This window comes from Nestor notabilis, unplaced genomic scaffold (genome assembly GCF_000696875.1).
Source record: "Nestor notabilis isolate BGI_N333 unplaced genomic scaffold, ASM69687v1 scaffold9397, whole genome shotgun sequence".
Lineage (NCBI taxonomy): Eukaryota > Metazoa > Chordata > Aves > Psittaciformes > Psittacidae > Nestor > Nestor notabilis.
The window spans coordinates 45,041-57,135 of record NW_009937783.1 but is presented as its reverse complement, the minus strand read 5'-3'; the positions used below and the strand labels follow the sequence as shown (position 1 = coordinate 57,135).

The window sequence follows — 12,095 nt, the reverse complement described above, 5'->3', positions numbered from 1 at the left end:
TTTTTAAGGCGTTTTGATGCATCTTAACTGAATGAAACCTGTGTTTTGCCTAATTAGGACACTTACTAAATTTGCCTTAATGCCAGATTATCTGCATGGAATCATCACTTCTTTAATTCCCTTCCTTCCCATATTGCCTGTAATATCTACTCAGAGAAATTATGTCATCTAGTGCTTCCTAACCCTGGCTGTATTTCAGGATGCAAAGATGGACTGTAGCTGGTCTTGCAGTAACATTGTCAAACATGTTCTAATAAAGCTCCATCTGTGAGAGAGTGTGGCAATCTGTCGTGGTATTGCAGATGTGCTGAGCTCGCCTGTTCCCATAAGACAAAGCATACTGTCCTACTGCCACTGTATTTAGGAGGTCTTACATGTTAACTCTGCTGTTAATTCTGTGATAGGAAGAATGAGGCAAGATGTCTTGGCTGCTGTAGTGCCTGTCCTGTACTCTTGCTTTTAGAGCTTAAAATTGTACCTGACCCCTGAAAATGAAGATGAGGAATAGAGGCATCTGTGTACTTCTTTCTGGATTTTATATCGGCAAAATAAGAGGAGTGCTATTTGTAAGCATTAGTCCTGCAATAAGAGGTCCTCTTAGCATGCAGGTATTTCAGCAAGGGTTGTTTACAGTCAAAGACCAGGCTAATTAAAAGGTATCAAATAGATGAAGGAGGCCTGTTCACACTCCTCTATGGTTGGGCAAGTGTGGCATTCACAATAGTAAAATAAAAATGATTGCTGACTGAAATTAGTCTTGATGCCTAGTTCCTTCACTGTAGCCAGCTGTCTGTAGGTGAAATAACACTGGGGAGCCAATCTACAGTTATCATAGTTAATGTGAAGTATAAACCTATGTTTAATCCCAAAACTTCTTTATCTCTCTATTATTGCACTGGTGCCTAGAAGAATGACATGCCTCATGTGTCTTGAGGTTTATGCTGCTTTCTGCTATGGCAAGGAGAAGTTTTCAGTTTAAAAGCAGTAAATAGCCCAGTGAACCTGTCATGTCTCTCTGACTAGCAAGGGCTGTGGAGTGGAATGGAGTCTGCCCTTTCTTGGGGGGTTGGTTTTCTGTGGTGGTTTTTTTTGTTTGTTTGTTTTGTTTTTTGTTTTTGGGCTGTGGTTGGGCATCACTCGGGAGAAGAGCAGCCAAAACATGATCAGGAATCTTGAATTTCTATATCTTGAAGCAAGCAAGTTGTAGCATGGGGTATAACAAGATGATAGGAGGGGAAACTTGTTTCCCTCACTACGTCACTGAATGCGTTTTGAGCATTCATAGTGACTCTGTATGCTGAGCTTAAGATGGATTGAATGGCTGTGTCCTGGCCTGGAAGGAGCAGAGATGCATAGCACTGGGGCAAGTTCCTTATCTACAAGGAAAGGGTTTTCCTTCCACCATACTTAGTTGTACTTTGTTGGTTTGGTGTTTGTTTGGTTGTTTTTTTGTTTTTTTGTTTTTTTTTTTAAATGAAAGTTACTTCTAGAAACTTATACAGTCACAACATCTGGCTGATTTGTGAAATCAAAGCCCCAGTGCATGGCACCAACACGACAAGTAAGGGCTGCATATGCTTTCTAGTGAAAGCAGATGTCTTGCCCAGCACTTGGTAGCATCTTTTTCCTTCTGAACTGCTGCTGCTTTCTTTCCTGGGTTCAGTTTGAGCTACTGCTGTGTGGGCATTTTGACATGCCAGTAGTGTCAGAGGCTGAATCACTTGAAACACTACTGGTACACTGCAGCTTTGTTACTGCTTCTAACTGTAGCTGGACAGAAGAAAGAGTAACAAGGATTTTTATAGTACCTGTATAAAACATGTGCGAGTCTTTAATTGTCGTTTTCCCCATCTTTTCACGTAAACTCACTAATACTTCTAGCATATCTCAGGAGTGATGCTGAAATACTTGTAATATACTTTAAAGACTCAGGTTCCTGAACGCCCAGAGTAATTTTGGGAGGTAAATTAGTGTCACTTTCCTTGAGGACTGAGTTATTGCTTAGTTATGATGAGAGCTTGCCTAGAATTTAGGAGCTTGTCTCAAGATACTAACTTATGTAGGTTTTGGGCTGGTGTGGAGTTTTGTGTGTTTGGTTTTGGGGTTGTTTTGTTTTTGTGGTGTGTGGTTTTTTTTCTTGTTGAGGGTTTTTTTTTTGTTTTTTTTTTTTTTCCCCCCTCCCCAGAAAACTTGATTTGTTAACAGGAAATTGCTAAAACTTCGTACTTTTAGAGCTTACCTGTTACTACTGTTTGCCCTTCCTTTCTGCTCCAGGGTTCCCTGGAGATAACGCAGAGTTTGGAAGATGATCCTCTACTGGATGCACCACTTATTTCATCTCATACATTGCACTCCCAACTGAGGCCAAGATTCCATGCTATCCCAGCAGTTCTGCTTGCCAATTTTCTGTTGCTTATACATGTGAGTCTTAAGAAGTATGATTTCCTTATGAAAACTTGCTGTCACTATTCTGAAGTCTTAACATTCATGTAGACAGAGTTCTCCTGAGATTTGCATACACTGTTCTTCCACACCTGTGAAGTCCTGTTTGCCAATGAATTTTGCTAGTGTATATGTTTATATGATACTTGCTGTATTATCATTATAATTGTTTGTCAACCTTAACATGCTATGATGCATCTTGTTAGGAAGAAAAGCCTTTTAAATAGCATGCTGTTGGAAATGTACTTGCAATATTACTGCTGTAGAAGTGCTTATACTAGTTTTAGAGGGCTAAGAATTTTGGTGATGTTTTCTTGAGGCTGAGCTTGATTCAGAGGAAAGGCTTAAGGTATTTCTTATGGTAACTAAACAAGTAATGTGGGACTTGCTACAGGGGTTTTGCAGAGTAGTGGATGGAGAGAGAAGGGAATCCAAATGTTACTTGCTGATCTGACTTCTGGGGATTAAGGGTGAAAATCATGTACCTTACAGTATGAAGACCTTCTTGAGGCTGATGGACAGAAGTAGAGAGATTCCTGCCTAGTGAGTTTATCCTTGATAACTGAGAAGGCCTGTTGCTGGCTTTTTTTGTGTGGAAACCAAGCATGAAGGAAGATTGAAGAGATCTGATGATAGGATCTAACTGAAATGATAATTGCATGGCACTTGCAGTCATGGTTTAGTGGTGCACTTGGCAGTGTTAGGTAAACAGTTTGACTCTTAAGGGTGTTTTCCAACCTAAATGATTCTGGAATGCTGCTAACACAGAAGATAGTATATGTATAAAGCCAGAGTGCACAAGAAGTGTATATTTATTGCTAGCTCTTTTAGAGATTTATTTGGTCTCGGGCAATAAATGCCATGCGCAGTGCTTTGCAAAACATACTCTGGTAGAGCTTTAAGAGCACATACCAGCCTCTAAGGTCTCTTTTTTGACCAGCTGCATAAAACTGTTCAAACAATATGCCCTAGCCTTCTAATTTTTGAAGTAAATGTTTCATGGGCATTTTAGAGGATCTTGATATTGCTGTCTGTCAAATGGGCTTAGGAAAGACTTCTGTTGTTCTGCTGAATAAACTTCCAAAATTCCCAGTGGAAACTCTGTATCCAGCCTTACTGCCTTCCCTTTCCTCTAGGAATTGCCATTAGGATGACAGTCTGCATTATGAAGGTAGATGCTACCATGGTGGTAGGGTGTTTTTCCACCTAGCTTTAGGGCCTTACTATCTACTACCATAATGGACATAGCCAAATGTCAGTCACGCAGATCCTAGGAAACTGCTGTTTCTTCTGTTGTTACTGCTTCCTCTCTTCTCCAAATGGAGAGAAGTGAGGGGAGAGAGAAAATTGCTGAGGCCTCTGTCAACACATACTTCTCCAGGTAAAGTCTTGTTGCAGTTGCTGAACATGCTGCAGTGGCCAGTTGGTCCTCTGAGCAAAATGGAGTAGTAACAATTTCTGTTGGTGAAATATAACATTGTAATTGCCCCATAAAATAGTACCATTTCTTGATGGAAAGATGGATGGGGAAAATAAACTTACAGAATTTCTTGCCTGGCTGCTTCTGCAAACATCCACAAGCCTTGTGGAATGTGGAGACGCCAGGTTAGCTTCTGATTGACGGTCTGCCAAAGGGATGAGTATCCTGGAGAAGTTAAACCATCATAGTATTATGTGGTACAGTTGTAATTAGTCTCTAAAGTAATTTATATATAAACTTGGAGCATTTCTTCTCCACCCTGCTGTGCCAAGAAATTCAGTTAGGTACCAATGTAGCTGCTTTGGTGCAGCTGCCTGGTTACATAAAATTCTGAAATGTGTATGTAGGGTATGCTGGAGTGTGGTGGGGTGAGTTTTTTGAGTGGCTTTCCTTTTGCCAAACCTTGCTTTTCTGCAGGCTTCTGGCTCCTATCAGGAGAGTCCAGAGAGCAGTGTCAAGTGTATGGGTTAGAAAATTCCTTTATATTAGCCCTGTCTTTACTTAATCCTCTCTGTATATGCACATACACAAAACTGAATTTAAGTGCTACTTTTTGTCATAATAACTTTTTGTATATAAGAATCCTCTGTACTGGAGTGAAGTACATGTTGTTGGACTTCTCTAAAATGTAAGCAAAAACATCTTTTAACAAATGCCACTCTTAATGCCAGCTACCTGTTTTCTCTGTGTATATATACATTGCTGCAGTAGATTAGCAGAGCTGCAATGCTAAGCCATTCTTGCTTGCATTGGCTTAATATAGCCATTTTCTGTTTTTTAAATAGATTCCTAACACTTGGAGGGAGTAGACCTAGAGATGTTACTGTTCTAAAATGGTGAACCAAATAGTAAATGGACAAAAAATGTGGGTTAGTTGGATTATTTTTACCTTTGCAAGAAAAGGAGGTGGTAAAATAATAGATTAAATGAATGCTTTGTTGATAAACCTCCCTCTTATTCCTTTTTAACTTAATCTAGCTACTTAACCCATCTCAATTTGGGATTTAATTTGTATTTGAAGTAATGGTCTTATGGATAATACAGGACACTTCACCTCTCCCCCCACCTCTTTCTACTGTGTCTGTCTTCTCTAGTGTTTCTCTTGGGTATTGATGATTGTGTATATTATTCCCTCTTCCTCCCTCCCTCCCCAGTTACCCGACTTTGTTCACAACCACAGGAAGCTAAGGGCAGTTTGTACCGAGAGTAATTTAGGGTTCTGAAAGGTTAAATTATGTGAATAAAGCTGCTTGAGAAGTGACAAAAATATGAAAAATAAGTTCAAGGGGGTGGTGGGCTCTTCATTTCAATACTTAATTCTATGGGTATCCAAGATAACAAATGAAAATTGTATGCTTTCCTTCATCTTTAGTTCTGACGTGTTGGCACTTTTTTAAGCTAAGTGTATTAGAGGTATTAGACTTTTGCCAACTTGAGGCAAATTGATTTTGTTGTTGTATGTAGAAGCTCTTGATTTACTTCTGTTTCAGTAAGAGTTGTTTTTGTTCTCAGTTCTGTTTTACTATACTTCTGAAGAATGAAGCAGGATGAGAAAGTATCATTCTTGTTTACTGAAAACAGTAGTTTGTGTGATAAAATTCTATAAAGATTAAACAAGACCTGTATTTATACATATACCCCAGATAACATGCACCCAAGACTCTGCCTTCTAGCTGGCCGAAAGATTGCTGATGCTGAAAGCTTAGAGTAAGGTTTAGAAGACAGAACAAGTTATGGCATAATGACACCAGTCTGAAAGGATAAGTGTATATACACAGTCTGACTATAGTCTGGTCCTTCTGACATGTTCTGAGCAAAATTGTGGGGGTGGGAAAGGTAGTAAATACACTAAAGAGATTACCAACTGGCAAAGATGCCTACCCAATATTAATAATTCACTTTAAGTTGCTATAATGTTTCACTTTTTTCTAGTGTCATAATGTAGTGATTATCTTCAATGGGTACAGTGAAGTGTTGACATCACTTATGACAATTTAAAGAAATATAGACTGAACCAAAAAAATATGAGTCTGACTTGCAAAGCAGTAGCTGATTGAGTCTAAAAAGATGTGATTCTTTTTTTTTTTTTTTTTTTTAGGGAGTGCTGGTTGTGGATTAAAAAATGTGATTTTTTTTTTTTTTTTTTTTTTTGAGGAAGTGTTCCCCTTGAAGTAAAATGATGTAGTAAAGAGTATCTAGAAATATGGTAAGTTCACTATGAATGGGAGACTTGAACAGTGAAATTGATCTAGAGGAAATTCTGTGAAGAGTGGTGGTTCTCAGCTTTGTTCTGCTGGAAACTGGTTACCCTCCTGGAAGGCAGTCTTACTACTTGGCAGTTTCAGTCACCAGTATGTTCCCAGAATGATGTGTAGTGGTTGTAGTAATTGTCTAATCTTTTATGTTATTTAAACTCTAGTAAAATTAATTTAGTAATGTATAATGAATAAACTACATAAGCCTGTCTTTTTTAAATATATATATATAGTCAAATGTTGACTTTCAGTGGTTTTTCTCTCTTCCAGGTTGCTTTTGTTGTTCTAGCATTTTTAGCAGCCATGTTTTGTTCTTACCCCAATCCAAATCAGGATAAGTGCCCTGGAAACTATACTCACCCACTTAAAGTGCAGACTGTCATCATCATTGCAAAAGTAATTCTGTGGACTCTGCATGTTTTTTTTGAACGATACATCCAGCACCACCACAGTAAGGTCAGAAGCAGAGGTTACTTCTCAATATACCGATCAACAAGATGCCTAAAAAGGCTTCCACTGCTGATACACTCTACAGGTGAAGTGAACTTGTTTTTGTGTTTTGTTGTTTGTGGGTTGTTCTTTTTACTTTTTCTAAAGCTTTATGATGCAATAAAAGGCTGAACAGTTTGCTTATAAATCCTCATAAGCAGGTTTTTAGAAGCTCAATATATAGTATACATTTATATAAGATATTTTAGTCAGATGGACATGCTGACTAGCCTTTCTGGCCTGCCAGATGCGTGCTGTAAAGAACTCTTCTAGTGGAAAAATGAAGTTGAATAAAACATCTCATCACTTGCATCTAGTCTTCAGCCTTAAAATGTTCAGCCAGGAAGGTCTGTGTTTGGCTGCTAGTGATCTCAATTTATGTACTCATCTGTCTAGTTGCTTATGTGGCAAGACTGCTTGTCCTTCCAGGAACTGTGCTACTCTTAAAGCTCAGCAATTAATGTAGAAACAGGTGAATTGCTTGTTGCTCAACAGCTGTCTGAAATAAGCAAAGTAATTAATTTGCTGATCTTCAGTAGGGCTATGTGTAATATTCAGCTCTACTTCTGACTGCTTTTTTTCTGTTTTCTGTGGAGAAAGGATGGTGTATGGGAGTGGTTTAGCACTGCATATTGTAATTACATCACTTGCCAGTGAAGCCAAAGTAAGTGATGGTACAACTAACTAGTGCAGCTTTTCTAACGAACTACTTCAGCAAATCTAAATCTAACTTGAAGGGATTTTTTTCCACATATAAATAGCAGTGGAAAAAGGAACTGGTGGCTTTTACAGCTTTTTTGCCTCATAGTCCTATCTTTCTCTTCTGTCGATTTTCTGAATAACTGGAGTAGAAATTTTCTCACCAGAATTGATAATTTAGTTGGTCCTGCTTTATATAAACCTTAGCTTGCATTCTGCCCAGTCACTAAAAGACCTAGTCAAATGTGCAGAACTTCAGGCTCTGGCCACTAGATAGAGCTCTGAAGATAAATATGTGTTTGGAGTGCAGTGACAAAATCGAGCTACAGCTGGCTTGGGGATGTTTCAAAAGAGAGTAAAAGGACTACTTCTGTCTAATGCAGTTTAATCTGGAATACTTAACCCTGTCTGCAGTCTTGGATGGAACCCACTTCTCCTCTACCAGACAAATTCTAAGCATGTGTCAACAATTTAGGTGCAATCAGTTGTATGTTGTAGACTTTAGATGTAGATCATCTGTAGTTCAGAAGGTGCTTTGCTCCATTACTGCAAAATCCCTGCCATGCTAATTGATGCTGATACCACTTCCATCATGGCAGCTCAGTTGTCTAATGAAGTATGAAGCAGAACTGTACAGTTCCCTAGCTACATCAATGGTCTTAGTACATTTGGTGCTTTATCCAGACACTTGTATTAACATTTCTACAGGAAAGAAGAGAACATGTTACACTTTGTATCAAAGGAGAGGTTGTGTAAAGAATTAAAAATGTTTTAGGTCTAGAACTCAACACTTGTGTTCCTTGGCCAATCATTCTCATTTCAGTTAAACTTTCAGTAACTTGCAAATATTAAAATAGTAGCTTGGCAGCTAGAAACATATGCAAGTATTTCCCTGTGAAATGGAGGTGTTTAGTTTTTTGCTCTGCTAGCCTCACTTAAATACACTCAAGTCCCTCCCACCTGAAGGAAAATACCCTCTCATTTTGAACTGACTGATCTGAGCTCCTAGGAATTGAAAAAAACAAGAAGTCTCCAAGCAGTTTTGGGGATGGGTAGCAGCAAGGTTACAAACTCTTTAAGCCCATACATGTATATTAGGTATTTTGAATGTATTTCTTCCACTTTTGTTTTTTAAGTCAGGAAAACCTATAAGAAAACGTGTAATTCTCTACCACTACACTCAAATGCTGAAACAAAACCTCATTTTGCTGCCAGCACTTGTAAGCTTGCATCACCTATGTCAGGAAGTTAGGCAAAGAGGCAAGTATGATATGAAATGGAAAGTATTACTGAAATGTTGCAGCCTAATTCAGACACTGGGGGTGAGAGAGTACTGAGTTACTTTCAACAGCTAATGACATTGTTACACCTGTAAAATATTACATTTGTTTTCTAGGTAATACAGCCCTGCTTTTGATTCTGTCAATGCAGCATTCCTTTCCTGACCACAGTAAAGTGTACCTGTATCTTATCCTGGGAGTCCTGGGCCTGGAACTGATTAGCTCACTGACATGCTTAGTGATTTACACAGGTGAGAGAGGCAGTTATTGCCTTCTTGAGTGAGACTTACTGTAGCTGCTATTCAGCTGTTCTGTTTGCCTTCAGAGTAAACACTGAAAAGGTACAGACACTAAACAATCCGATTATTTTGGTTGCCTGAAGAAAACTAGAGATGTTTACTGTGAAGTCCATGTCTGTTTAAATTATATGCAGTTTCTGCTCTTGAGTTAGTTGATAATGCTGCTTCCTGATTTACAGGCACAAATAAGGAGATGACACCTTAGCTAAGTAGCCTTGGTAGTAGTGGTTTCTCTGGGGTGGGGTAGGGGGAGCAAAACTAATGGGCAAACCTTACAGCTTGCTCCTGACTTTTCATTGGATAGGAGGAAGGAGAGTGGAAATACCTCCTTCAGGACTGTATGAAGCTTAAAAAGTAAAAGCCATTTCTGTGGCAGTCAGTATTTGTCTTAATCTGACTTTTGTGATTTCATAATTGGTAATCTAGGATGCAGTTTTCTTTTGAAGGATAACACTTTGGTATGTTTTAGTAATGTAATGACACACAAAGGAATACTGACAAGTAGCTTGGTCATCTAGGAAAAAAAAATCTATTTACTGCAACAGTAATTGAAATCAAAATGCACAAGAAAAAAGGTCTGGACTCTAAACTACATCTTCCTCTTATAATTGTGCAGAGGTCTGAATGCTGTAGGCTTGTCAGGCTTTCCTCTGAATGAACCAGCATGTCTCAAGTAGACTGTCCTCTAGGAGAATAAGGGCAATGATGAGGGGGCACAAGCATGGCAGTCCTAGAGAACTATTCCAAGAATGCTGGAGATCATCTTTTCTTTGCATAAGCATACTTACTTTCCTGGGAAACTTGGGAAATAAGAGAGAAACTGCAGAACTTTCACAGAACCTCAGGAATTCCAGTGAAATGCCCCTGAGTGCTCTTGGAGCTCAAAGAGCTGCACTGTGTACCTCTTACCCTGGCAGAAAAGGATAAGCAACTGCAAGAAAGTTGACCTTCATAAGTATAAGGTCTGAGCCTTGACTTCCTTAAGAGCTCTTAACTATCTTTCTGCTTACTTGTCACCAAAAGGGTCTTGTTTTCTAGCTTGTTCTGTTCCTGTGACCATCAAAAACATTAACCAGCTTATGCTAGGAAGTGGTGCAATGTAATGATTTGTTTTCCAGCTTGAGACTTGAAGGATCCAGCAAGTCCTGGAACTAAGGGGAGGAAGGGGTAGAGCTGCATTAATAGGAAGGAGTAAAGCAGTTCCTTTTGGCAACAGCTGCCTTATTTCCTCAGCAGCCTCAAAACAACACTGTGAAGCTTCTTTCTCTAAAGTTTGTTGTGTAAAACTAGGGTTAACTTTTAACCTCAAGATGAGGCCTTCTGATCATGCTAGGCTGCCTTTTCCACTGGGTAGTGTAGCTTGTTTTCTTGTTTTCCATCCATTGCTTACCATGCTGAGGTAAGCTCAGAGACTGCATCTGTGTGTCTTGTGTGCAGTGGTAGGTTGACTTAGTTTTTAAGTTCTTAAGCATCAGGCTAAAGGTACACTGAGGAAAACAAATTTATTTGTCCAGTTTTGAAAATAGCTGGAGAATTTGTAGTGGTGACGCACATATTCTTTTCTTCAAGAAGAGTATGTGACTGGATAGAAAAGCGTGAAGCTTCTTTAGTAAGATAGTTTTAAGGGCAGTCCTCTGCTCAGGGTTGGAGTGCCCCTATCCAAGGCAAGCACTTACAGATACCACTGTTAAGATAGTATCAGCTAATGTTGCTGAACAACAATGGGCAGAGTAAGGTCACATTACACTAGGAATTCTTTCTTGTGTTAGTATGTTACTTCTCAGTTTTGGAGGGAAGGTAGCACCAGTTCATAGACTGTTTTTCCACAGTGGAATAATTATTTAACAGAATGAGGCATAAATGCTTATCTGGAGGTTGATGTATCTTATGAATTGTATGCTGCCTAATGTCCTGTGAAGAACTACTGCCTTTTAAAAATTATTTCCATTCAGCAATCTATGTATATATAGCTGTAGGATGCAGAGGCAGGGATTCAGAAGTATACAGGTAATTGCTGTGATTGACTTACAACAGGCTTGACATATATAAATTGTTCAAGTGAGGTAAATGTGTGTGGAATGAAGTATGATACAGACAGCTCTAAATGTCAGCTTACTATTCTAAGTTTGTTACTGATAGGACAGGGAGTCGAGCTTTAAAAGGCTTACTAAATATATGTATTTAATGACTTTCTTGCATACTTCTAATATCACTTTAATAAAAGACTGACATTCCCACAAACAACTCATGCTGGGAATTCCACATCCATTCCTTCATGGCTTTATTTGTAGAGGAATACCATCATAGAAATAACTAACCTTTGAGCCTAACTTGTAGTTAACCTCTGGAGGGTCTTAACATTGTTTTAGCAGGGTGGCCTGTAGTAAACCCCATCACGTTATTGACTTGTAAGGACAGTCTTTCTCTGCTGCAGTAGCGTGCATTTCTCATGGAGTTGGACTGTAGTGTTTTTAGTGTCATTAGATGTATTGCTTCACAAGCAGCCTGAACTGCAGAGTCCTGAATACATACTCCAGATCTCCCAGTACATTCCCTGAATCAGGATCTGATATTGGATGGTTCCAAATGTTTTTTGGCTTCCTTCCAGAAATAATGCAGAGGGTATCTACAGCTTCTCCTGTCCCCACCTATTCACATTCCACATCTATTTAAATTTAGTCTTAAACTTTATTAACAGATGCCTGGGGGTGACTTCTGGTTGCAATAGCCAATACTGCAAGGTTCACAGTGTGAAGCTGATCTGACCCACTCTGGCTTTCTGTAGCAAGTCTACCCTAGTTTTAGAGCAGGCAGGCAAGCTGTGCTTCATTGCAGGCAGTCTAGTTAAAATGGTATTTATCGAAGAGTTTAACTTAGAAGTTCTGACCTAGATGTTAGTATCAGTGTTTTACAATTTATTTATTTTTTAATAGCATGTTGCTTAATTTATGGCCTGAATTTGGAGACTCAAATCTCAGTACCCTCTCAAAGGCAACTAAGGTTTCACCCTCTCTTAGATGATAGATTCAACTTTGCAGTACACTCAAGCTTCCTCATTCAGGTCTTCACTGTAGTCATTTAAGCAGCAGGACTGAGGAGGGAAAAAAAACAACACCACCCCCCGCCCCCCAAAAACAAAACAAAACAGACC

The 12,095-nt window shown here is 39.0% G+C and overlaps 1 protein-coding gene across 1 annotated transcript in view; it reads left to right on the top strand.

Moving 5' to 3' along the window:
• Positions 1 to 2,274: 2,274 nt before the first annotated feature.
• The window catches only part of TMEM192 (transmembrane protein 192), a gene marked incomplete at its 5' end in the record, with an annotated part of 12,547 nt that continues 2,726 nt past the window's right edge, over positions 2,275 to 12,095 (top strand). Inside the window, 3 exons of the mRNA XM_010019005.1 lie at positions 2,275 to 2,421; positions 6,448 to 6,712; positions 8,762 to 8,896. Of these exons, the coding sequence (XP_010017307.1) occupies positions 2,275 to 2,421; positions 6,448 to 6,712; positions 8,762 to 8,896 (547 nt within the window). The remainder of the gene's footprint in view (positions 2,422 to 6,447; positions 6,713 to 8,761; positions 8,897 to 12,095) is intronic.